The sequence below is a fragment of the Haliaeetus leucocephalus genome, unplaced genomic scaffold (assembly GCF_000737465.1).
Source record: "Haliaeetus leucocephalus isolate CR32 unplaced genomic scaffold, Haliaeetus_leucocephalus-4.0 Scaffold217, whole genome shotgun sequence".
NCBI classification, from domain to species: Eukaryota; Metazoa; Chordata; class Aves; order Accipitriformes; family Accipitridae; genus Haliaeetus; species Haliaeetus leucocephalus.
Genome location: NW_010972653.1, coordinates 210,586 through 236,136, shown reverse-complemented (window position 1 = coordinate 236,136; position 25,551 = coordinate 210,586). Strand labels below are relative to the sequence as shown.

Genomic DNA, 25,551 nt, shown 5'->3' with positions numbered 1-25,551 from the left:
CAACGTCGAAACACAGCAGCTGTTTATTACTCTACAAGAACATTAAGATGGGTGCTCTTATGCAGCCAAAACAGCAAGGAAAACCAAGTAGACAAATATCATAACCTGGAATGCACAAGCTTATCCTCCCTACCTTTATAATGAGTACCAGAGGGACTTTAGGGACCACAAGCAGCCGATGCTTCCAGCCGCCCAATGCTAACATTGCTTTCTGCAGCACTTAAGCGATCCTTGGAAGCCAAAAGCATTTGACCTGGACTTGCTTTGCTTTGCTTGGTTGACAGCGAGGCCAAGAGCTGGCTATCGCACACTGACCACAGTTGCTATGTCACATCCAAAGTCGTTTCTGCCACATTTAGAACCACAATTAATGCCAGAAACAGAGTAATCGCGATGCTCTGAGTTGTCCAAGGGTCCGGAAATTCATCTCCTCACTGCTTGTGCAAAGAAGGCAGCTAATTGCAGTCGTGTACCTATCCTGATGGTTGGCTGTTCATTAATAAATTGCAGTCACGCTCTCCCAAACATGGCTCCCTCAGACCTTGACTCTCAGTATCTCGGAGAGATGCTACATGGCTCTTGGAAATGGCTTATCAAAATTGGAACCGTTTGCTATCCAAATATACTGAAGTTTTCACTCAAAATTCAAGATCTCATTGCTACACCACACTCATCACTGTGGTATCTGAGTACCGCCATTTCCAGCTGAATTCCAGCCCCAGCTGGATTCAATGAAGAGTCACTCGGAGTCCGGGGACGCAGAGTTAATGCGGGCCAGGATCACGCGGTGAGTCCTGTGTGGGCTCATGAGAAGTTTTTTGCAGAAGTTGGACTTAGGCTCTCGCTGAGTGAGAAAGGGTCTTGTGGCCAAAGGACATTAATTAGGAGATTGCTAAAGCCCCAGGGCTCTGCTCCAGAGCACTCACACAAGCATGCCACCGGGTCCGTGCTGTATAAAGTGAGCGTGCCCGGCAGGGTGGTGGTGTGGGTTCTGTTGTTACTGCAGGGGTCCTCTGAGAAACGGGGACAGAGGAGGAAATTACACTGATTGCACTGCGTCCTGTGAGTGGACGTGCCCACTGGCTTTTGTTTATCCCAAAGTGGTGTGAAGTATACTGTAAAAACAATCTCATTGCTACAGCACAGCTCTGCTCATGCATGTAAACCGAAGTAAGTTAAGAATGGTTGGGCAATGCCCCCAAACGGGGACCAACAGGAGATTGAGCCTGGAGTTTCAATGGCTAAAATGTCAACCTAAATGTCCTGTACATCTCACCCCACCATAGCTCATCCATGCCACACAAGCTGTATTTTTAGCTCACCAAACCTCTCAGCCTTTCTGCTTCCCGGGGCACTTGCAGTCCCAGAGCCACAGCTCCCACCAGGCGCAATGACTTTCTTTTCCCAGGCAATATGTTTGGCCATTTACAGACCTGCACATGGTCTGACTGATCCAGAGATATCGGAGCACTTCTAAAAACAAGATGTTTTCACCAAAACTTTCTCCGATAATCAAACAAATCAAAGGGCGACCTAACTGGATGCACAAAAGCAAAACGTGTAGCTGCCAAAGAACTGCTGTTATCTCTGGCATGGCTGGGTCACTGGGACATTCCACAGAAACAAAAATGTATTTCCTGTGTAGACCCAATTAAAATATCTGCTGGAAAATGTTTCATGCGCTCTTAAGACCTGAAGCCAAAGCTACCCAACTGGCTTGTAAGGAATGAGATTACTTCCCAGGGGTTGATGGAAAGCACTGAGCACCCTCTGCTGCACTCATTAAAATTAGGCTCAGTAGCAGCACCTGACCTTGTAAATACCAGGCAGAAGGGTGCTGTGCCCTCCCAGCAAGAGGAAGGCTGCCTCCCGCTGCCAGGAGCTCAGATAACGTTGGAGGGCACTTCAGGATTCAGCCCAGGCTTCCCTCTGCAACAGAAGCCACTGTCCTCTCCCGATTCACGCGCAAGGTTTGGAGAAGACAGCACAATCTCTCTGTTGTAAAAGGTCAGCTATACCTTTCCTCCCGGGTCTGACCAAGTTCCCTCTCCACAGCTGAGTCAGCTTTACTTCAAAGGGAGGAGGACTTTGCTGCCTATGCATGGGTCTCTGGGGACAGATGGAGGCTGTGGGTTACTCACTATGCAGGTAATGAGACTTCAGTTGCTGTCTTGTTTATTTTCTGTCTTGATCTTTTTTTCCTCTGTTCACCCCATCATTTGTTCATGTGTTTATACTGTAGGATCTGGCTGCTTTTCTTGCTGTTCTGTCTGGGACAAGGGAGGCAGATGGCTCCCCCAGGTTGGTGAAACATGATAAAAGGATAGTGGGGAGAGGCAAGGATGAGAACTTGGTTATTTTACTCACAACAAGATATGCCTCTGCTCTGCTCTGCAGTCCCACTGGCTCATACGCTCTATATGTGCTCCCACCAGGTTTTGTAGAGAGCAGTTGCCGCTCCAGGATTTTTTGGATGAAACTGAATAAACTCTTGCTCCAGGGAAAGTTCTTCCAGCTGGAAATCAATGGTGAGTCACAAGTGGCTGCCCTGAGTACCATGAAGTTTGGGGAAACACCTAAATGATCACAGTGCCTGTGATCTGGATGCTGCTGCCATCTACGTGATAACTGGTAACTGGCCTCAAAGAACTCACAGAACATCCTTGCCACCTAGACCTGGCCTCTCACACCTCAATTTGGCCAATATCCCTACAGGTGAGTAAAGCTTGTATGTACAGCCACAGTCCCCTTTGCATCTTATGTCTAACATGCTGGGGAAAGAAGGATGGTCTGAGGAGGAACGACTGACATTTGGCTTTCATTCTTTTGTCTGAAGCCTTACACATGTCTAGCAAGGAAAACAAAGGTGACATTGCAGCTTGGATATGTCCTAGACAGCACAAATGATGACAGCAGTGTAGGCTGGGTAATACCCAGAAAACACACTCTAAATGAGTGCCGAGTGAGTGCTGCAGCAATTAAAGGATTCTTTTTCTTTCCTTTTTATTTAACACCACAATGGCAGTGAAATACCCTCTTTCAGATTGAACAAAGGGTTTCCATTTTGCTGAGGAAAACAAAAATCTACTTAACCAAAATGAAAACCAGAAAATGTTCACATTAGACTGAACAAAGTATGTGATTTCACCCCAAACCAGATTTCTTTCTGGTGAGATCAGTCCACTTTTTTCTGGGTTTGGGGTTTTTTCAATTGATTTGGAGGCAGAACTGAAAAAGGCAAGTACAACAAGGGTGTGGGGAGAAGTGATAGCATTTATGAGAGCAACTGATATCACTGGAAAAAACAGACCAGCCTTCAGGCACAAAAAGGTTGTTTGTTTCTTCCAGCTCTATCAGTTGGTCTCATAAAAGCTATTTCCTCTTCTTCCAAAATTCTTCACGCTTATCTCCTTTGTCTATCCTGGCTGCAAGAATACATCTACTGAAACAGCAGTTATTAGTACTGTTCAACATATAAAGATGACAGACAAATCTAGAAATTACAACGGCAGCTGGTTAAACCCTATGTATTTGTACAGATTCTTGTGTCTAACCCAAGACTAAAATAGTTCCTTAATCAGAGGAGCAGATAATTAGCAGAATACAATGTTATTAGCTGTACCAGCATCAAGAAATGAGGGCAGCCAGCTCCCATCATGCCCATTACTTGGCTCCCCCATCAGTTCAACAGCACGCAGCGCCTTGCCAAGCAGAGATGAGCAGCAAACCTGACCAATTTGTAGAAGTGCCCATCCAAAATAGGTCCATGACTACATCCTTTGATCAGAGTGAGAAGCAGGTTATTGTGACTCGAGGATTTTTAGAAATGGATGGGCTTAATTGCCCATAACTCTTTTCTAGAGAGTAAAATCAGGGAGGTAGAAACGGACATGATGCCTCAGAGAAACTCTCTGTAATAGTTACTTCAAGGTGGCTATGGCACAAGGTTCTGGACACAAAGAAATGGGCACTAAAGTAAACGTACTGTGGGTAGGCTTGAGACACGCCAGAATGTCTCCTGCACTCTAACACGTACCAGCACAGCTTCACCAGCTCCCTAGCAGCACACGTGTCGTTGGAGAGCACCCAGCCCAGCTGGACCTCTGCTCAGAGGAGACCTGCCTGAGGGGGCCGCGCCACTGACCTGCGACTCGCCCTGAGCTTTCCATCCCACACGTCATTCCCTTTTTCTACAGATCCTTATGCTGGCCCCCTTCTGCTGGATGAGAAACTAGCATCTCGCTGTGGCTACGTCCTGTCAGAAGATGCGTGGGGCAACCCCGTCTTCCGTGCGTCGGCGCTTGGCTGCCACGTGACCAACGAGGTAAGACCCGGAGACGGGCTGAAGACAACTTCAGACAGTACACGCCCTCCAAAAAGACAAAATTTGGATATTATATGGCGTTCCAATGGCACGTTTTGAGAACTCGAGAAATAGTGAGCTCGAAGAGTTAGTGCTGATGGTGTGTAGAAATGAATAGGCAATGGCTCTCCAGTACGAGGTTTGTTCAGTGACTGACATGGGATTTCCTCTCTCCATGAAATGACACTTAGCCTAATGCTGCTGACTAGCTGCCAGTTCTCAAGCATATCCTTGTAGCTGCTGATTTGCCAGAGAGTTTCTTGAAAGCCTCTCTGGAAAGAAGTAGGCATCTGCTTGAAAAAGCAACATTTGCAGTGTGATTCTGGCAGATCATTTCCTGGCTTAATTTGTGTGGTAATGTGCCTGTTAACACATGCCTAGGAACGTAGGTCACACACATCTATTAGACCCAGATTTGTCTCACGTAACTTTAGCCATCTAAAAGATAATGTCTAGTCAAAACTAGTTGTTTACACTTCCACAATAGTCAATGGAGAGAAACAGGCATCTCGGAAGGTGATTCACCCCTTCCTAAAATATGTGTAAAAAATTAGGCAGGACTTCTAATTTCTAAATGTTAGTTGAGGTGCGATGTACCTAGAAACAGAACATATCAGGTAGAAACTTCATTGCTCGTCCATGTTTAGTGTGGTTGATCCTAGAAGCCCCTCAATAAAAATAAGGCAAAACTTTATGGGCAGAGGTTACGCTAACAAGAATGGGGGTGTACAGTGTTCTGTGCAACAACCAGGATTTCCAGACTGGAAATTTCTCTGGAAAGGTTTTGGCTTTCTCTGTACAAAAATACACATCCATGTCAGATAGAAGCACAGTCCATGGCTTCATGTGTTGCCCCTGGAGAGCTGAAGGATGAAGAGGAGCTCTTAGTGTGAAGCTAGTCAAGATAGACAGACACTAAACAGCATTTGTAAGACAGATCTGAACTACCTACATCAAACTAAAAGCTCCAGTACTGTCTCTCCATGAGGAGGCACGTAGCAGTCATGAAGGGGAGGAATGTGAACCACATGGTGAGGAAGGCCAGATCTTCCCCTGACTAGCTGCTTAATACTGTGGCAAGAATAGTGCTGAGATGTGACCTGAGGCAAAGGCTGTAAGTACTGAGGCAATGCCTCTGGCTCAGAAAGCCCCTGAGCGCAATCCACTTAGGGTGGTACGTCAGAGGAACCGTCACTACAACTCTCAACCTGTTCTCATCCTTCTAAACCACTCTTGGAAACAGGACACTGGGCTGGACGGTCCCCTGCAGCCGCTCCTGAGACCTTTCACACCATCTGTTGAAGTGCCTGTTTTTCTTCCCAGGCAGATGAGTTGTTTTCACTGACTGTGAATATCAAAGTCTCCTCATTTTCAAGCATGAGGGCAGCTGTGACCTACACCTACCCTATGTACTGCTCCTACTCTTCCTGGGCTTCAAGAGAAATTGTGTGTGAAGAAAACTACATGGAGGTAAAAGTTTCCCACTGAAGGCAAAGCTACGTTCAAGCTCCCTGCCAGGCACAACAACCTCCACAAATTCCTGTCAGAATTTGATTTTACACTATGTACCAGGCGTAATAGTGACCTGCTGATATTTATGTAGATGTAAGCACTGTAGATGATTACTAGTAACACTTTTACATGTCATAGGTATTTTGTATGCAGTAAAATTCAGTTAACTGTACAGATAACGTAAGTCAAGCCACTGCAAGCGAATCAGCAGCCAGGTATGCCAACCTGTTTAGGTCACAAGAGTACCTTTATGTTATAAAGTGCTGCAGCATCTCTGAGGATGTCACCCTTACATTTGAAATACTAAAACCTACAGTTTGCAGAGCTGCAGCCCTGTTGTGTCACACGACTCACAGGACATCGCCGTGAGACAGATCCTGCCTCACGCTGGGTGGTACGATTTGGCTGTTCAGCCTGCTACCAGCACCTATATGCCAAACAAGAAATAAGGCACTGAACAAAACAAACTCCGCCTTTTATATGCACCTACTAGAGGCAGGACAAAGCAAGCATATTTGTCCTACTAGGACTTAAAGCTGTGCAGTCACGTCTGAGTGTCCCAACACACTTAAAGCATGGTACAGATGTCTGGAGCAAACACTGACCCCCAACTCATTGTCCAGAACTTGCCTCACTCTGCAGGACATGCTGGTAAGAATTACACCACAGCATCTACCTTAGGTATTGGGGATCCTGCATTTTCAGGTGTTCAGCCTGCATGGGAAGAGGGAACCAGTTCTGTTAAACCCAATAGCTTGCTTCCCTATACCTCCAGTGTAGAGACCCAGATGTCCCTGAAAGTCTCCAGAGTGTGATCTAGTTTACAGCTTACCAGATATGAAACAGGACTTTTGATTCACCTGGTTATACAAAAAGTCTTCCCTCTACTGTACATGCACCACCATAGATGCCGTGACTTTAACTTTCATTTTAGGACCACAGAAGTTAACGTAGTCAAGAAACTGTTTGGAAACACTTTAACTACCTCCAGTGAATGTAACTTGCTAAATCCCAACAGATACTGGGGAAGAAATCTGAAAGCCCCCTCTCTGCTCGCCATGCCTGTAATAATGCTGAAGATTTGTTTGTTCTCAAACAATATCTCATCTGTCCCCAGGTGTCAGTGAAGACCGATGTCCCTGCAGTTTCAAATGACTACACTGTAGCGTGGATGTCAGCACTGCCAGAGGTATGAAGGGGAGTCTTTCCTAACAGCTCTTAGCCTGCCTCATCTTGCTATTCTCATGCGTCATTCTTGGGGCATAGCTCCATCTCCGTCAAAAAAAAAGGAGAGGGCAAAATTGCCGTGAAGTACTGAAAAACCTCTCAAGTTTTCTTAGAGCTCTAGACTGCAAAAAGACATTTAGGTGGGAGAATAGAGCCATATGCTTGTTACATTAGTGGAAACTGAGTTCAACACAAACAAAGGTAGGTGGTTCTTCACACAATGGGTAGTGAATCTGTCAAACTGCTTGCCAAAAGATGTAAGTGGCTGCTAAAAGCTTGCTTGATCTCAAGGAGAGTCTGGAAAAATTGACCGAAGAGAAATCCAATAAGACATACAAAATACAAAGAAGCTACAGATAGTTCAGGAGTTCCTGAGCTGAAAATTGAGGCTGGAAAGTATTAGGGGAAAATATATACGCTTTTCCTATTTTTCTCATGTCTTACTTGCTCCTTATGCCCATTTTTCCTTTTGACTATCCTCCCATATGGTAATCATTTCAGAAGACTCTGTTCTAGACCAGTACAGACATTCTTTGACACAGTATGGCTATGTATGACAAAAGGTAGTCTGTCATTTGGCCTCTGGACTGCTCCAGCAATTGACAGATATGAAGGCAATCATTTTATTAACAGCACGGGCCTTTTGTCCAAGGGGATTGTTCGAGGCCACCAATCTAAGTTTCTGCTTAGGGCTGCTATAAGACTATCTCTAAAGATGCCTTAAAGAGCTATAGAATTCCTTACCATTATATATATCAAGGGTGTTTCTTGCCTGGAGTGGACTACTAGTGTCTAGTGCCACTCCAGTTACTCCATCTTCTAATAGGAAAACAGATGCTACAATATCATAGTTTTTTAAGAGACTTTGGTAGACTTAGATCTGATGCAGCTCATCTCTCTCTTGCAGACTCAAAATGTTGCATACCAGCTATGGCAACTGATGTTTGTTTCTCCATCAGGGAGAAAGAGAATAACGGTAAGCGATGCAGCAAAACTAGGCTACAGCTTCAATAATACGCTGTCCCGAGTGTACCTGCGTGCACCCTACCACAGCAACGAGTCTGACTTCAGCGTGGTGAGTTGTTGCTCTCAGTCGGACACAAAACTGCGCCGTTCCCGCTGCCTCTCTAGGACATCAGTTCTCCTTTTTCCTGCATCCCAACAGGTCAGTGGTGTAAATATGAACATGGTCACTTCCACTTCCATGTACAGGCAGCGGTGGCTGCTTTTGCTGATTGACACAACTGTCTCCTGTCCTGTTGGTAAGGATTTCTCCCTTGATCACCAAAAATAAATGCCTAAGGAGCTAGTAGGAAACAGAGTCTCCCCATTTCCCTGCGATCTACTCTATAAGAGACAAGGTTTGCAAGCCACCCTCCAAGCAGCATGAGCTAAGAGTCTGTGGCTTTAGTCTGGGACAAACATGCTGTGATGCTACATTACTCATGTTCCCAGTGCAGTGTTGTACCTTGTCTCTGCCATCTCAAACCCCCAAATTAGATGCAGGAAGCTGGAGACAAGTAAAACTGCTGCAGAAGGGCCAGGGAGCCTCCCCTGGACTAACCCCTCGCCCTTGGCTCTCTGCTGTCATGTAACTCCACGCGGGGGATGCAGCCCTGCACCCTCAGGACTCACCTGGTCTTTGGAAAGGCAGAACGAGCCTGACGTTTTGCAGAACACTGGTGGCTACACCTTCTGTCTCTCACAGAACAGTATTAATTTGAACAATTGATGAGGAAGCAGGAGGTTTTAAGTTGTCGTGATCTTGAAGCCACTATTTCAAGAATGCCCAAACAGGTGGCTCTGTCTCACATTCCTTTTGCCACTAAGGCAAAACTCCTGGGACCAGAAGGAGAACAGCCTAGGTAACTGGGAGCATGGCTGTTGGTTCTTCTGAATAAATTAATTAGTCATCTGCAAGTGGTGATTCAAGTCTACATTGAGCACCAGGGTTTCTGCGACAGAATAGCCATCAGTTGGCTAATATCTTACAGCGTGTGTCATTAGTGAAAGCTGTAAAGGTAATTTGGTGAAAAGGAGTCAGGGAAAGACAGCCATTGCATAGTGAAGACTCACTGGTAACTCCAATTGCCTGGCCTTCTGGGACTGTCTATCTAACTCAACAGATGGCATCAGTTTCACTGATACTACACTAACATGGACGGTGCCAAGCATTATTCCCACATTAGTGGTTCAAGAATCCACCTTTCTGTCTAAAACCATCTTAATGGGAGTCAATGGCCGAGTGGTAGTAAACCCAGAGGAGAAGAACTACTTACTGGAGCACAACAAGACACACATCGAAATAACTATCCCTATTGGAGCAGAAGGAGGCAAGCTGAAGGTTAGTACAAACCTGTCACATACTAACACATTTGAGGGCCTGCACCATGGAAGATGTTTCTAAATCATAATTTTTCCAAATAGTGATTGATTGCTGCTTAAAATTCTTACAAGAAATATTTGAAGACCTAGGTGCTCCTTCTCTGTGTTTTGAAACCACCTACTCAGAAACTAAGTATCATCTCTGATTACAAAGCATGAGTGAAGCAAGCGGCTGTCTTTTCTTAATAATCTATAAAGTATACTAATAAATTAAGAGTGAAGGGATTCCTGGGCACTGGGATTCAATTATCTGTGTGGTTACATTATGAAACTGGTCCTGGCACACTTCTGACCTGGGTCAATGAGCAATTCCCTAGACAATTTCCATACAGACAGCATGAGTTGGTATGGGACAGGCTCCCAGCATGTAGTTTGGGTGCAGCCAACTGCTTTGGATATAGTATAATCTATGTCAATCTATAATTTACAGGTGTAGAGGCAGTGTCCAAAGAAATGTTCAGTATAAAGGAGCTGGCAATATTCTCACAAGGCTCTTTACCAGTTACCTTTGCAAAGATGACATTGGTGTGACTTTGACTCGCCCTGTTCAGAAGTTCACTGTTTGGTGTATCAGTGGACACTTACATCACTATTTGTATGTAACACCAGACAGAGTTGGTATGAAGAACTGTTGAAAGCACAAACAAACTTTCAGAGTGCATTGGGACAGAACGAGAAATGTGGCTGGTAGTCCAGGGATTGCGAAAAAATAAATGCAAATATGGTTACTTACTAAACTTAATGAGGACACACACCCCCGCCAACCCTGATACCTCCTTATTGAGAATCTCAGCAGTATCTGAGCCAAACATGGACCAGACAAATGGGCCAAACAAACAAACAAGCTCCCCTAGCAAAATCCATCCCAAACTGTACTATAATACTGTTTTCTCTTTCTAATGTAAGGATTTTAACCATATTCAGTCATTCCTTTATTGAGCTATTGAGAATTAAGACTTAATCACAAATTTTACCTCCTAGAGCTCCATATCTGGTGGTGTATATGGAGTCATTTACAGTATTGACTTGTTCTTGGAGCACACATGGACAGATGCAGATTGGCAAACCACGAAGTACACTGTCGTCAAATCCATCACCACACCTTTCATGCCACAGATACCAACTGTTATCAACAGTAAGTCATTCCTCTCAAGGAATTTTACTGATCTCTTGCTTTTGACATGTCATACATTGCTCCATTTGACCTCTGCCACACACGTACATTCACCAGAACTGCCTCAACTCCCACTTCCAATTTGCTAGCCAAAGTCAAGATTCAAGGTATTATAAAAAACCCCAAACCTTTAGCCTTAATGGATATATCATTTATCACCCGTCATTATGGGATGAAGTGAAAATTATCGGTTGCTGATAAGAATGTGAACATTTCTTTCACACTAACATCCAGATTTTTCCAGTGAGCACTGGGACCCTAGAACAAAGATGTTGTGTTGTGCAATTATCACAATGGGGAGAACTGTCCGAGGACAGCATTCATTGATGGCATTTTCTCCCCAAAATTGCCTGCATTTGTTATCTTGGGAGCATACTGAAATCATTGTGCCAACCAGTGGTGCAGTAATATTTTTTTAATTGTATTTTCCAATGTATTACGACACTAAATGTCATTGGATCTGTCTGGATAACTGATGTAGAAAGAAAAAGGAGCCTCTTAGCATACATTATGATAGTTTTTCCATATTTTATGTGGCTGAACTAGATTCTCGATTTCTTTATAGGAAAGTCATTGCACATCTTAGTGCACCTCTAGAAAGTTACTGAACCCACTTTCTGTAAAGTTGTATGTATTTGTTGTTAATCTCCCGCAGCTTGAAGCAATTCTCATGTACACAGAGTATTTCAGATCTGACTAGAACACAAACACTCATTAATCAGAGCCATTAAAGAGATGGCTGTTGGCTAAGTTTCCTGGAACTTGAATGAGAGGCCACCCCAACCGTCTTCGTTACTTGATCCACATCAGCAGTAATTTGATGTTCTCTCCCTACAGATACCCTGCCAGAGGAAAGGCTATTTAATGTTGCATTTGGACACTTTCTTCCCGATGTCTCTCTGGTGGCAATCGCAATAGGAAATGTGCCATTTACCCCGAGAGAAGCACAGCACCATGGGTTTAAGATTTATGAAACTCCCTTTTCTAATGGAATGAAAGAATTTATCCTGGAAGTCTCTTTTGATGATCTATATGTTCTAAAGGAGGTAAGATACAGCAGGTCACTCCAGCAGCTGAGTGGAGGAGGTAGGGCAGTCCCTTTTCAGAACACAGCCTGGCTTTTATTAACCAACAACTGTTGCTCAGTCATAAAGGTGTCAATGAGTCTGAGCTCACCTGAATTAAGACTAGAGGCTTGTATGGCCCCACCTTGCTCTCCCTCAGTCTCTGGGAGACATGCTGCATCAAGTGTGATTAGAAGGTATGAAATATGACTTCCTTTAGTGTCTGTCAGCATGGCTAATGTCCAAGCACATGCCCAGCAGGAAGAGGTTTGTCAAATCTCTATTAAATGCTATCCCTTGATACAGAAGTGCCTTGGAAAAATAAATCAATTACTGCAATCCTGCAAACACCAGTTACCAACATCCAGTAAGTCCTGAACCTACTGTTTATGCACAGCCATTTGACCGCTGGCACAGGCCATGCACCATGTGAACATGTACAGGCAGATTTGGGTTATTCTAAATGTAATTTTGTTAAGCTTCAGACCATTTCTAATCTAAATATTTGTTAAAAGTATAAACTCACAGAGGGAATTCAACCTCTCACTTCAGCGGCAAGATGCATAAGTGCAAGTCCTCTACCACTGTTTCAACCAAACCATGCAGAGTTGCGACACCACTTTCTGTTACAAGGAACAAGATTGTGAGGGCACAGGATCAGGACTAATTTTCAGGCTGCAGTCAAACCACAGTTAAATTGCATTAAGGATCAAAGCAAGCCAAAAATTTTTAGAAGTATGTCTTTCAGGTTGAACGGCAGGTTTTACTTTGGGGGCACTTTCAATGAAGTAAATGAGGATATTGAGAGGGATGTCTCACAGCACCTCCTCACACCTTCTATCTTACCAATTACTCACTCTCCTGGGTCCAGCCCACATTCTGGGTAAAGAAGAATAAGGATTTGGACCCAGATCTCCCTCTACGAGCTCTTTCACCAGTGGGCTACAGAGGAAACACCACTGTGTTCACTTCTGCCTCCATTTTCTGAACAGGCACTACATTCTCCACATTTATGTTTGGCCAAAAAAGCTGTTGAATCCAGTCCAGATTTCTGAATAGTTTTAGGCCAACTGAAGAGATGTTTTTGGAGACTGAGCTATTTGCAGGGGAGAGGAGGGTGTTGGAATAATTATTTAGTGCTGCTCAGGATATACATTCCTGTCTGTGCTGGAAGCCATTGCTACTGCAGCCTTACACTTCTCTCTCTTTCAGTATGTGAATAGAAATGAAACAAAATACACCCTCCTTGTTAACTACACTATAAGCGTGGGTCCGGAGATGACACTCTATTATCATTCTGCAGAGGTGGAGTGTGTGGTTGCTGATATCGGTAAGCTTTCCCCCAATATTAACTGGTTTGCATCAACAGCATGGATCAGATTTTCATCGAATTCAGTGAGAACAGCTTTAGGCTGAGGATGAGAGCTTTTGGGAAAACCCCACCCTTCAATAGGTCATTATTGGTAACATAGCCAACTTGCTGCTTTTCTGATGGCAGCTCTTCTGCATACTGGCAAGACAGTCTGCCCTCGAGACACTGAGAGCAATAAAAACTAGTGTGTAAAAGAAGTTGGCTTGCAAACTCAGTGAACAAGATGCCTCATAACTTGAACATACATCTACTGGCAAAACTTTCAGACATTGCTGTGAGTTTCAGTTTGTCCTCAAATGCAATTCTGCCTCTGTGTCCAGGGCAGAACTCAACTGACTCAAATAAATTGCTGCGAACTCCAAAGACAGCATTTCTGTAAGGAGACAATCATCCACTAAAAGCTGTACTTAGCAGGTTATTGAACCAGTCAGGAGGTCTGGTTGGTATTTTTCTCAAACTTCTTAGATTTTGGATGCCACGAAGGTGACAGTGTCTCCTCACTGTCCTATTTTATCTTTGAAATAGCCTGGCTTCAATCCAGAGAAGGCTGACCAAAAAAAATATATTTGCATACATAGCTCAGCTTGCCTTACTGAAACAGGGAGTAGTCCTGGAAGCAAGCTGGCAGGCCACCACTAAAGCATGAGGATTCCCAGTCCCACTAATTGTGAGCTGTTACATCCACAACACAGCCAAAGCCCTGCAGACGATGCCAGTATGCGCGTAACAGGGCTACTGCAATGCAAGTGCAAAATTTACCCACGAAGGAAATCCCTGCCTGGGCCAAACATCATTGCTAAAACCTTCCTTCATTGCTAACTCTTAACCCAACCTTCGTCTTACAGAACTACCAGAAGCAGTTGGTTACTGTGATGAAGAAAACCTGTATCTAGCCATCCCTCTTTTTGGCTTGCACCAGTATTGGAACCTGTATCTTGGTGACAAGCTCCTAAACCGACACGTTGCACTTATCAATGGGTATCTTGCAGCTACCAACTCTACCCACCTGATCTTGCAAATACCTCTGTTTGCTGTGGGAGTTATCTACGAGGTACGTGAACTGTATAGCAATTCCTTCTTTAAAGCACATAGGACTGTTTGCTCATACAGCCGCAGTCCTACAGTCACAGTTTGTTGTGCCGCAGTATTACACGTATTGGGAAGCCTCCAGAGGGAACAGCTCTAAGCCAGTGCAAGTAGGACAAGCGGTATCGGACATGGACCCTTCTGGTAATGCCATGTATTATGTAATCTGCAGTGCTAAATTGTCTCTAAAAGATATGCACCAAGTCTTCAAAAACAAACTCCTCAGTATTTTTAGTAAGATGAAGCAAAATGTCCCATCTGCACTGAGCCAGAAATAATATTTCAATATAGCTTTTATGAAAGAAGCTCTTTTAAAGGAACATTTTGTAGAAATGTTAAGACATGGCAGGGGAAAATTGATGCTGTAATAAACATCTGAACTATTCTACAATAATCAGCCAAAAGTTATCTCTGTGACAGTGACCAATTAATTCGTACAAGAAAACTTCTGCCCCCATGTTGCATCAGGCTCGAGTCTTCAGACTGACTCAACTCTTGTGACTTGTTAGTATTCAAGTGGCACAAGCTAAAGAGCAGAACTTTGTACATATGGATCACATGCCCTAACAGGAGACCTCTTCCATCACCTCCTTCACAGGAAGTGTCCTTTCAGAAAATTAAAGCAAGGTTTGATGTTGCCCTGAGGAAAGTGAGAACTATGGAGACCTTACAGATGTTCTCCGTTAGCTGCAGTTTTAATTCTCCAGCATTTATAAGTAAGTTACACAACTGATCAATCAATAAAAAGATCTGTGATTCTTTCCTTGAATTTATAACCAATTCTCTGATTTTCTCAGTATGCCACCCAGATGGTACCATAATGATATCTGCCCAAATGAAGACAGTTCCTGCCATTGATATGAGTAAAACCAAACTAAGGGATAGCTCTTGCAAGCCTAGAGAGTATAATGAAGGACATGCCTTCTTCAAGTTCCATGTCACTACCTGTGGCACTTCAGTAAGGGTAAGCCCATGGCCAGAGCAGATATATCTGCTGGAAGTCTCTGTCTCTCCTGCATTTTCTCTTTTGTTCCCCTGCACCAGTTCCTGAAAAGATTAAACTTTTAATGAGCTTCCCATATGCACAGTTTGAAGGTGATCATATTATTTATGAAAATGAAATCTCTTATGAGAAAGAGACTCTTCCAGGACAGAGCATACCGACAATCACAAGAGATCCAGACTACAGGTAGGAGCTACTGCTCACTGACACTGCTCACTTTGGCACAGCTGCTGGAAGGTAAGAGTGAACACAGAAATTACCCTTTCTTCTATTATAGACTAACAGTCTTGTGCTACTATCGAGCAAAAGAGACCCTAGTGCTAGGTGCCTTTGCTAGTGATCCATCCACATCACCTCCCTTTGGCTCCGGTACGATGGTACCAAGACCAAATATTGCAGGTAGGCAATTCTTTTCCTCCATTTTTAAACTTCTGTGACTCTCTTTGTTGTAAGTTCCCTTGTTAAGACATGCCCTGCTTCCTACTAAAGAACCTCACTAACATTTCCTTTTCTGCAGTACACAGAAGGATAAGACAAGCCCTGAATGTAGTTTCAAGAGTGTCCAAAGGTAAGTCTCCCCCTAAGAAAACCAGAAAATTTCCAAACATTTTAATTTAAATAAAATTAAACAACAACAAAATCCCCTGACATTTTCTCAAGATGAATCTTTCATGGAATTCTATGAGCCAAACATGGCAATACTCAAGCGACCTGTGGAGCCTGTGTTTCTTGAGGTGGAGCTGAAAGATGAGAGCCCCGACATTGAGTTATACCTGGAAAACTGCTGGGTAACCAGGTCTCTAGACTTCAACAGCACCCCAAGATGGAACATCACTGTGGATGGGCAAGTAGCTATTGAATGACCAATGCGCTCATCAGCAAAGCCCTAATTTCTTCTAGATCTGTTGATCTGTTCTCTCAAATAGGTGTGAGATTAATGGCAGTGAGTATGTTGCAGAGTTCTGTCCAGTAGCTGTTAGCCCCAGGGTGAGACATCCTTCTCATTTTAAAAGGCTGGCAGTAAGGACCCTGGCACATCGACTGGAACAGGTAAGGTTAAGTGAAAGGCTCACCTCCCACTCACGCACACTATCCTCTGAACTTCTTAACACCATATAAAAAATAGCCAATTTAAACACCTCACAGACTTAAGACCTAGCCAGCATTCAACCCAAGTACCCTGACCGGTGCACAGCTTTAATTTAGTTCTCTTCTCAAATCCGCTCTGCAACACAGTTTCAGTGACTTGAGATTGCACTGGCTGGGGTAAACAAAAGAGTTTGGTATGTAAATATGATTTTTATATGGTGTTTCTGACTTTTTATAGGATCATAAAAAGTCATAGCACTTCAGCTCAAAATGTCTAGAGCAGAAAAGTCAACTTACATGCCGTAACATCCACATGAAGTTCAGCTGTTACCTCCCATCAGTCCCAGTGAGTCAACCATCTCCTCAGATGCCAGCCCAATGGGCAAGGAAGCAGAGGCGTGTGGGTTTGGTCTTACACTTTTGAGGTTCTGCCCTCCTCTAACAGGTCTAAGAAGAGCAAAGAAAACCCCAGGACAGTCACCTGAGGGTGCTTTGCTCCTAGTGCACCCAACTGAGTGGACTCTAGCACTGATACGAGCCATGGCAGTACCCTTGCCTGGGCAGCTCAAGTAACCACATAATTCTTTTGACTTGGCCTTTCATAAGCAGTTCAACTCACGAACTTGCTAGAAATGAACATGATGCAATTCTGGCTTGTGCTGCTTCCTAAGTGCGCAGCTGCATCTAGCACTAGATTGAGTTTCTGTCTAGCTTTGATACATAGCTTCACTGCAGCTCGGGAGGTTTTAACTTCTCCTACCTCAGCCTCTCGGTTACCAAACTGCCTGAGGGCTTCTTTGACACCAAATTTGAAATTCAAGGCAGGTTCAGCTAGAAGATGCCACACACAAGTGTTCAGACAAGCCTAAGTCTAATCAGCTGTGACTTCTGCAAAAGGCAGACAAAAGACAAAACGATGCTCTGCAAAGCGGGATTTGGTATGGACCAAGCGGTGCTTTTTCGTCTTCACAGGTCTATGTGCACTGCTTGGTGGCAGCCTGCTCTCCTACCAACACACTACCTGGCAGCCCCTGCAGAGTAGAGTGCAGCTCGAGCAGGGAGAGGAAAGGTAGGCGTTCAGGAGAAAAAGAACCGTTGCAAAGCACTCCTGACCTGATGTTTTTAAGGGATTTGGGACCTCTAGTTTTGGTATCTGAAATGCCTTGAACACGGACTGTGTAACATTACCTTTAGTTCATACTTTAATACATTAGCACTTAATGTGCAGCGTGTATGTATTCTTTAAAAACTACACAGATACACTGTGTATCATTCTCAGCCTTTCCAGGTCACCGTTCAGCCAATCTCCAGGGCTACGTACTTGCTGGACCAGTCTGGATCATTGATCCAGATCTAAGATGACGCATGTGAACTGAATTTGGTAAGAACACCAGGTCCTGCGTACTCGCCTAGAGAGGTCACCATGCTTTGTAGCGCAAGCGATGCATAGCCTGTCCTTCAAGACCTTAGAACTGTAAGTTCTGGGACAAGAACGAGGGAACAGGCAGGGGTTGCAGTCTCCTGGTCTAAGCTTGGGCCTGTGAGAGAGGGAAGAAGGAGAGCTACCTGCCAAGCCAAACACAGGTGGCATGGCTCTGGAGAAGATGCCAGCAGTAGAGCAGGACATGTTGGAGTTGGGCTGTAGCAGGCAGTTTTGGAACCAGATATTATTTCAACAGGTTTTCAACTGGACTGCACCCAGTCTGAAAGAAAATAGATCCAAAATTTTAGAAACAAACATTAAGGCACAAATCACTACCACATTCCAAATTCTTTCGACGGGTCCAAATCCTCCAAACTGTTAGGGTCTACCCTTGGAGAACCAGAGCTATTCATCTGTGTGCTCCAGCCTCACTCCTCACTTCACTGTGTGTCTCCAACAGCTCCTGAAGGCTCTGCTGTGCTGGCTGCTTTCCAAACAGTGCAACTAGACACAGGAGCTGCCTCTTTCAGTGACCAGAAGAACTGTCTTGCTTCAAATGAAAAGTCCAGACGGTGGGACTCAGAAGAGCACCACAACACTGGAAAGTGCTAGGGTCTGCTAACAGGATTAGTAAATGTTGTAACCTGTTGCCTCTCTGAAGTGGCTACAAATGAGAACTTACCAGAAAATAGCCCAAGGCTGCAAAGTAAACACTTCTTGTTTCTTCCAGCTGTTGAAATAGGGACTTGCAGATCACTAAAATTATTCCAGCCCTGATTATGGCTGCTTCTTTTAATATTTCATAAAGTGACTGCCAATCCTCCCATGTGAATGTAAAGTGCAAATCTGAAAAGTCAAATAAAAATACATACAAAGTAATCCAAGTGCAGAACATCTCCTTGCTAATGTGCAACAGCAACCACCTGGTGTACCAACATTGGCTTCAAAGAGCCAAGCAATCTGCTACCTGGGGCCTCTTCCACATACAACACAAAGGCATACTTTTTTTTCCCCATTAATGCCGATTTTTGTCTAGAACATTGCATTGACCTGAGCATCTCGGAAGCCTGTTAGTTGCTCACTTTCCTTTCACCTGCCCCTGTATGGAAAAGGCTAACTCTACAAAATGGGAGAAGACGGATTCTCTAACATGAGTAAAAAGGACAACTTACCTGGTATTTCTTCTTTCTGTGCCTACAGAGAACATTTTTTTTAATTATTTCCAAGAGATAAAGGACAAACCAGACACACGACCACCTGCAATCTCTCTCAGGATGTGCCTGCACTGCAACCGGAGGCGTGCCTGCAGCACACGCAGGTGTTCGACACCAGTGAAGAGGGGACAATGGCACTGGTGCTGATGCAGGCTAATACTGCACACGTCTGCTGTCTCCAGTGGGTTTACACAGCTCGTACAGCCTCTATCTTCACAGGCTGGCTGGTTACGCACACCGATTAGTGCATATACATGGCACGCTTCCCAAAAGCTGCAGTCATGCCTGGGATGAGTGCTGAATAAATGGAGTCTTAAAGCTGTATCTGCTGAAGGACTAAGTTTTGTAACAAGGAATGGGAGGGTACTGGGATCCCAAGACCCCCTTCAGCACCAGCCTGGGAGATGCCTTCCTCTCTGCTGTATGAGCAGTGCACTCTACTGTCCGGAGCTAACACTGCAGAGTCAAGCAAGCCCACTGCTCCCACACGTTTTCCAAGAGCACAGTCCCCATTTTTAATGTTAACAAAACCTCATCAGTCTAGGTTAACTTTCTGTTAATCTAAAAAGCAGTCTTTTTGAAATTTGTAAGCTGGGATGAAGGTTAAATAATGATGACTAAATGCTAGCTCTTCTTTTCCCAGAGCTCACGGGACACTGTCTAGTTCCACGCAGATGAGCATCAGGTCTGGTGGTGTGTCACTAAGGCTCGCTCGTCCTGCAGTCTTGCAGACTAGATTCAGGTAAACTTGTCTGCAGCAAGTGGGATATCCCAGATCTTTCCCTTTTGCCCTAGAAAGCCAGGAAGGGGTCCAGCAGTGTTCCCTACCCATCCACCCACCAGCCAGCAGATGGGAAGACCTTTCTCTTCTGGATACATTGGGAAGGGAGAAGGTGAGACGGAACCTGCATTCCCATTTCAACAGGCATTTCAGGTTCCCACATTCTCATAGACAAGCCAGAGAAATTCCACATCCTTGGTTTCTTCCTCCTACCTTGGTTGCTGTTCATGGCAGCTGATATTTTTCACACTAAATCATGCAAGTGTGTTAGGATTAGGCATTCGTTGTTTAGCTTTGATGGTGACTTCCCCAGCTATGATTCAGCCACGCGATTGCATGCTGTATTGCTCTGCATCTAGGTTCTCCTGGGATTACTCCCTCCTCTCAGGTATTGCAGCTGGAACTTCAGCACCTAACTCATGTCCTAGATTGCAGTTTTCGGGCTATGGGCTTAAACTCTTTCTTGGATTAGGCTTTCAGGAACCACTCTGGTCATACCACTATGGTTGAACAAGCCTTCACTATTCAGCCAATGTGGAGCAAAGGAATTAGGAAGGTGCGAGAGACATGTTAAATGCACAGATACAGGCACACAGCAGTCCCCATACAAGCCTGGAAAGCCTTGAACTTTGGATCAGGCTTTTTCCATAGTAATAGGAGTTAGGTTGAAACCTACAGTTGTGATGTCTGTGGCAGGGTTGGACTAACTGTTCCTTGCTGGGAGATCAAGATATCCTTTATGTCCATTTCACGCGCTTACTGTGCAACACAAAGACATGAACGATGAAAAACCTGATTGTCATGGGCTGTAGGAGGCAATGCTGTGGACTGCATCCAATCCCTCCCTGCTCATGGACTAAAGGGATCCTACAAGGAAAATCTTAGAAGCAGTTAATATTCAGAAACAGAGTTCAACTGAAATGATCACAACATGCTGCTAGGTGGGCCTCCACCTTGACAAGATCTCACAGCAAACTTTTTTCATAAAAAGCAACCAGCCATTCCATCATGTGTGAAAGCCACAGGCTGAGGTTGCACCTGTTCTACTGATCCAGCTTCTGCCTCTATTAAAAGGATTAGGCAGACTGACAATAACCCCCTAACACAAAAGAACATAGGACGTTATCCTTCTACTAGCAATCTTCAGTTTTGAACACTGGTTTTGCTTCTTTTTGAACTCTTCCCTTTCTGATAGTCAGGGGAGAGCACGACCTGCATAGCCGAGCTTGACTGTTACAAAGGCATTCCTTCCCCACAAAATTTGAATAGCGCACTTTTCTCTACTAATTTACTTTTTACCAACTAAACGGGACAGTGCATAGTGCAGTCCTCGGTTGTAACAGCCAAAGATTTTCAGGTTTTTAATGCTGAATTACCTCTGTTGTCCACTCAGAGGGAAAGCATGTGGAAGAGGAACATATTCTGGCCACTTGAAGACCTAGCCCTTTCCCCTCAACGCGCTGCCAGCTTTCCCTTCGGCATGGCTCTCCTTGTTCCCCACGCTGTATCTCACACCAAACGTATATGAAACACTTCTCATACTGCTGTGTGCCCTGCTGACCTGGGATTTTGTCATCTTTTCCTACCTTTCTGCAAAAGCAAGGGAAAGGCCTTGCAACACTGCAAGTGCTGTGACAACTCCTCCTCCTGTGTTTCAGAAGGACAAGCAGGGTAGTAGGGAAAAGCACAGGGCGATGATGTTACCTCTTTGCCTTTTTCTCTGAGCAATTAAGAACTTGAAGACTGTTGTTCCAGATACTAAAGAAAAACAAAACCATTCTGTAAGGTATTGAGGAAATCACCAGGTAGAGAACCCTGTTACTTGTTGCCAAATTAATCCCAGCTATGGGGAACAAACTAAACAGAGGGGCTGCCACTGAAGGCTGTGTGAGGGGAAGAGTCAAGGGCTTTTGGAGAGTAGGTTTATAGGTAGGAAACCTTGGGAAAGCGGCTGTGAATTATTCATGTCTGAAACACTTCTGGCCAGGGTAAAGACACAGTCAACGTACATTAGCAGCAATCGCCTGTTGGACTTACTGGTACAGCACCACGACTCTGACTAGCGAACGTTTCACAAGGGCAATGGAGGGGGCAGACAGGATTGACCCAGACACTCTACAGAGGTTTATAATTTCCAAGCAAAGACAACCCCTAAAGCCCGGTGAAGGTGTAAAGCCACAGTACCTCTGCATTGCAAAGCATCCAAAGCACACAACTCCTGCTCCTTTTAAAAAGCTGAGAGGTTGCCTGAATTTCATGTGGAAACACTACATAAAAAGAATTTTACTGCTCTCCATTAGACTTTTAATTCTTAAAGGATTATGAACAGGAAACCTTGCAGGACAAGGGGAGTTACTAAACATATCTTCAAGTTTTTATATCAATAACAGGGGTTTACACCCTTTGAACAGGCCTGAGTGAAAGAACACCACACAATGCTATTTCATAATTTCAGACTGAAAACCCCAATTAGTCTTGTGATGTAAAGCCAGAGAACTAAGTGACTCATGGTTGCACGTGAAAGGGGAAAATGTGTGTGAGAACGTTACTGGCCAAAATTACCTTGAAAGAATTCCAAATTATGCCAAAATGCACCACGACAGTTCATGCTTTTGCAGGAGAGACACGGAAATACTGTGGAGAATCTGTGATAAAATTGCTCCCAGTCCAGTGGAATATTTCTGTGCCAGCAATGAATGCATTTTAAGTAATTGAGTAACGTTCACAAAACAACACAAGCTGGGAAGTATGAGGAATATTATTACTAGCGTCTTTGTTCTCTAAAATACTTACGTGCTGTTAATCTTTTGATTTTTATCTGTATCTTGTCATTTAAAGTGTTCTGTGCAGAACCACACCTGTGATCTCTCAAAATAAAACTTTGTAAGTCATGTTCAACTGCTCATACTGTCTTTTTAAATTTTCTTGGCATGGTAAGTCAGGAACAGGTTTAGTTCTAGCTCACCTTCTCGCCATCAACCAAGAGTTGGTATGATTTCTCAATTTTTGAGACTGAGGTGGCATGAAATGTGCCAAGTCCTCGAATTATCGATGCTGTTTTGGAGACAGAGCACTAAGATATAAAAATGGAAGCAAAGCACATGCTTAATATATCCAGAAAAGTAAAAAATTAAACCTTTGGAAAAAAATGGTCATTGTTATTCCAAACTGTAAATGGTTACATTCTGCTATCATGCATTGTATTTATTTAACTTCAACATTGCTACTGTCAGGAGCAGGAGAGGTAAATGCGGCATCTTCTCAGCCCTGCACTCCAAATCTGCTCACTGCACCTGTTGCAGTGTTTCATCCCAAAGCTGAAAGAGAACTCAGCAAGGCTGCTGGGGAAGATGTTCAGAGGCTGAAGTCTGTTCTCGTGACTTACCCCAGAGGGTTCCACCATCTTCAGTGAGCCCTGCCCTTGTGCAGGCTCCGGGATCATCCACGGAGAAACTCACCGTAAGAAGCAGAGCGGTCATTAGCATAATTTATTTTAAAAAAATAATCCTAATGCGCACGTGGGCAATGCAAGAGTATTTCTTTTGTTAGAACTTGTATTGCTATGAACATACGAGGGTGTTTCTTATCGATGATTTATAGACTTCATCAATGGTCCCTCTTACCGTGCGAGAAATGAAGCTGCCTAGCTATTCACAGCCAGTTCAATCAGATTTCATGTTGTATTCTTCAAGCAATTGACCTTTTACAGTAACAAGGAGAAAGCCACAATTCCTACTGTGAATAGCCCAACTACATTCTCTACAATAACCTCTTTACAGACAATCACAAGGTAAAAAGTACATGTTCATTTTTATTCATTCAATTATTAAGCTGCCCAATACTTTTACAATAGGGTTACAAAAACATAGGTATGCCTTGTTCCCACCTGCTTAGGTAAAACAACCTCTAGGAGCGAACAAATGTACATAGGACTGAATTCTTATACCACGTTCCTCATGCAAGGTACAGATGATATTTCCTAAAAAGATCTCATTGTTTCTGTTAAATTTGTTTCTTAATACAGAAACACTCTGAACTGAAAAGAAAATCAGTTACCATAGCATCTCAAGGCCAGCACCTTATAATTAACAACTGCACTTTCAGCTTAAATCAAATTTACATTTAAATGTGGACAAACACTATCATTATTAAATCCCTGTACTTCTCGCAAGCTCCAGTCTTAAGTATTTAAATGTTTTATAGTTTTTCTTCCTCATGAAAGACTGTTTAAAACAATCCGTGAAAGAGTACAGAAACACAGTTTTAATAAGAGAACTACAGACTTCATTTGCTGTTACTGAGCTTCCAACATCTTTATGAAGCACTTCTGTACAAGTATCTCACGTAGATCTAACATTATGCTTTTCCTCAACTCTAACAATATAAAAAAATAGTTTATTTTGCAATCAAAATCATAACTTATTTGCCCAAGAACGACGTTTCTTCAGTAGGTCATAACAGATGTAAATGACCTTGTGTTTCATCCGTCAATGACAAAAATCAGGTGTTTTGCAAACCATTTTCACACCACTAGCTGCACTTTCAATAACCCCGCTTTTGTTTTTCTTCTTTATCAAGAATAGCCTGTTTTAGACTCAATGCAGCATCTTCAAACTGGGGGTTTAACTCTAATACTTTCCTGAAATCTTTCATGGCCTCATCAAAGCATCCTGTCCAAAGAAAAAAAAAAAAGAAAGAACAAATTATCTCTCTGTAACTGCTCAAACTCACAATCCGCAACCAAAGAATGACTCCCAATACCTTCACTAACAAAAAGCAGCAGCTGTACTTACTAGACCCACTACATTTGGATTCCCCAGAAGCCCAAGCGGGAGTCAAAAGGTCTTCAGAGCAAGAACCCAAGTGCCTATTTTTGAACCTAAAATGGGCTTAAGGCTCAGTTCAGCCAGCTTATTCAAAGATAAGGAGCCAAAAGGCCCACACTCGGGCAACTAACCAATAGCCAGGCTGCCTTAAACCTGGAACACAGGCACACTGCTTCCCAGCTGAGGCTCTTGGTCAGGCTCCATTTCCCTTAGCGCTCTCTCTAGTCCCTCAGGCTCTGGGTCTTGACTTTGCAATGGCCAAGCTCCAGCAAAAAGGTCCAGGGGTGCCACTTTTGTGTGGTGTATTCCAAACCGGGGCAGCAAATTCTGCAGAGACAGCTGAGAAGGCTGAGCTCGCTACGGCTGCTCCCGCTTAAGAGATGCTTTACCTCAGGTTAATGGCAACATTTGGAATTGGCTAGTTTTACCCCTCGTGCAAGTTCCTCCTAAACTGAAAACTGCATCCTTCCCCATTTTTCCCCGAACAGTTATCGTTTCAGATGACACAGCCCCCCATCTAGAGCAGCAAGGCTCTCTGACTGCACCCACAGGGCAGACCGGCAGCTGAAACGTCCGTCCGCACCACGTATTTCTGCAGTGACGGCCCTCCCCGGCCGGGGCCGGGCAGGACTCTCCGTCCCTACAACGGAGGGAAGCACCCTCCAGCTGCGGGTGAATCTCGGGACAAAGCGGGGCTCCCGGTAGCCCGGGCGGGAGGGGACCCGGGTAGGCGGGAAGCCCCGAGCGGGCCGGGCCGGGGCAGGACCGCCGCTCGGCTCGCCGGCCCGGCGCCGCTGGCGTGACCGACTGCGCCTGGCCCGTACCCAGCCGGTAGAGCACCAGGCCGCGGTTGTAGTAGGGCACCTCGAAGCCGGGCTGGCACTCGATGGCGGCCGTGTAGTCCTCCACGGCGGCGGCGAACTCCACCCGCAAGTACTTGATCTGGCCGCGGTCGTTGAGGGCCGTGGCCAGGTCGCGGCCGGCGCTGCGCGGGGACAGAGGGAGAGCGGCCGTTACGGCGGGACCCGCGCC

At 44.5% G+C, this 25,551-nt stretch overlaps 3 protein-coding genes across 3 annotated transcripts in view; 1 reads left to right on the top strand and 2 right to left on the bottom strand.

Moving 5' to 3' along the window:
* Positions 1-1,973: 1,973 nt before the first annotated feature.
* LOC104831274 lies at positions 1,974-20,267 on the top strand. The gene is made up of 20 exons (XM_010566739.1): positions 1,974-2,148; positions 2,243-2,301; positions 2,436-2,528; positions 4,197-4,324; positions 5,687-5,833; positions 6,993-7,064; positions 8,010-8,177; positions 8,268-8,364; positions 9,229-9,446; positions 10,469-10,622; positions 11,499-11,707; positions 12,938-13,055; positions 13,943-14,148; positions 14,243-14,327; positions 14,981-15,147; positions 15,272-15,372; positions 15,464-15,585; positions 15,847-16,030; positions 16,113-16,236; positions 20,166-20,267. Exons 1-20 carry the CDS (start codon positions 2,102-2,104, stop codon positions 20,265-20,267), a joined length of 2,601 nt encoding a protein of 866 aa, XP_010565041.1. The 5' UTR covers positions 1,974-2,101.
* The window catches only part of WDR35 (WD repeat domain 35), a 52,524-nt gene continuing 46,729 nt past the window's right edge, over positions 19,757-25,551 (bottom strand). The window contains exon 28 of the mRNA XM_010566639.1: positions 19,757-19,772. The gene's annotated coding sequence lies outside the window, so the exon portion shown is untranslated. The remainder of the gene's footprint in view (positions 19,773-25,551) is intronic.
* Positions 23,657-25,551, bottom strand: part of TTC32 (tetratricopeptide repeat domain 32) — a 2,861-nt gene continuing 966 nt past the window's right edge. The window contains exons 3-4 of the mRNA XM_010566738.1: positions 25,344-25,504; positions 23,657-24,363 (exon numbers count right to left, since the gene is read on the bottom strand). Of these exons, the coding sequence (XP_010565040.1) occupies positions 24,236-24,363; positions 25,344-25,504 (289 nt within the window). The 3' untranslated portion in view covers positions 23,657-24,235. The remainder of the gene's footprint in view (positions 24,364-25,343; positions 25,505-25,551) is intronic.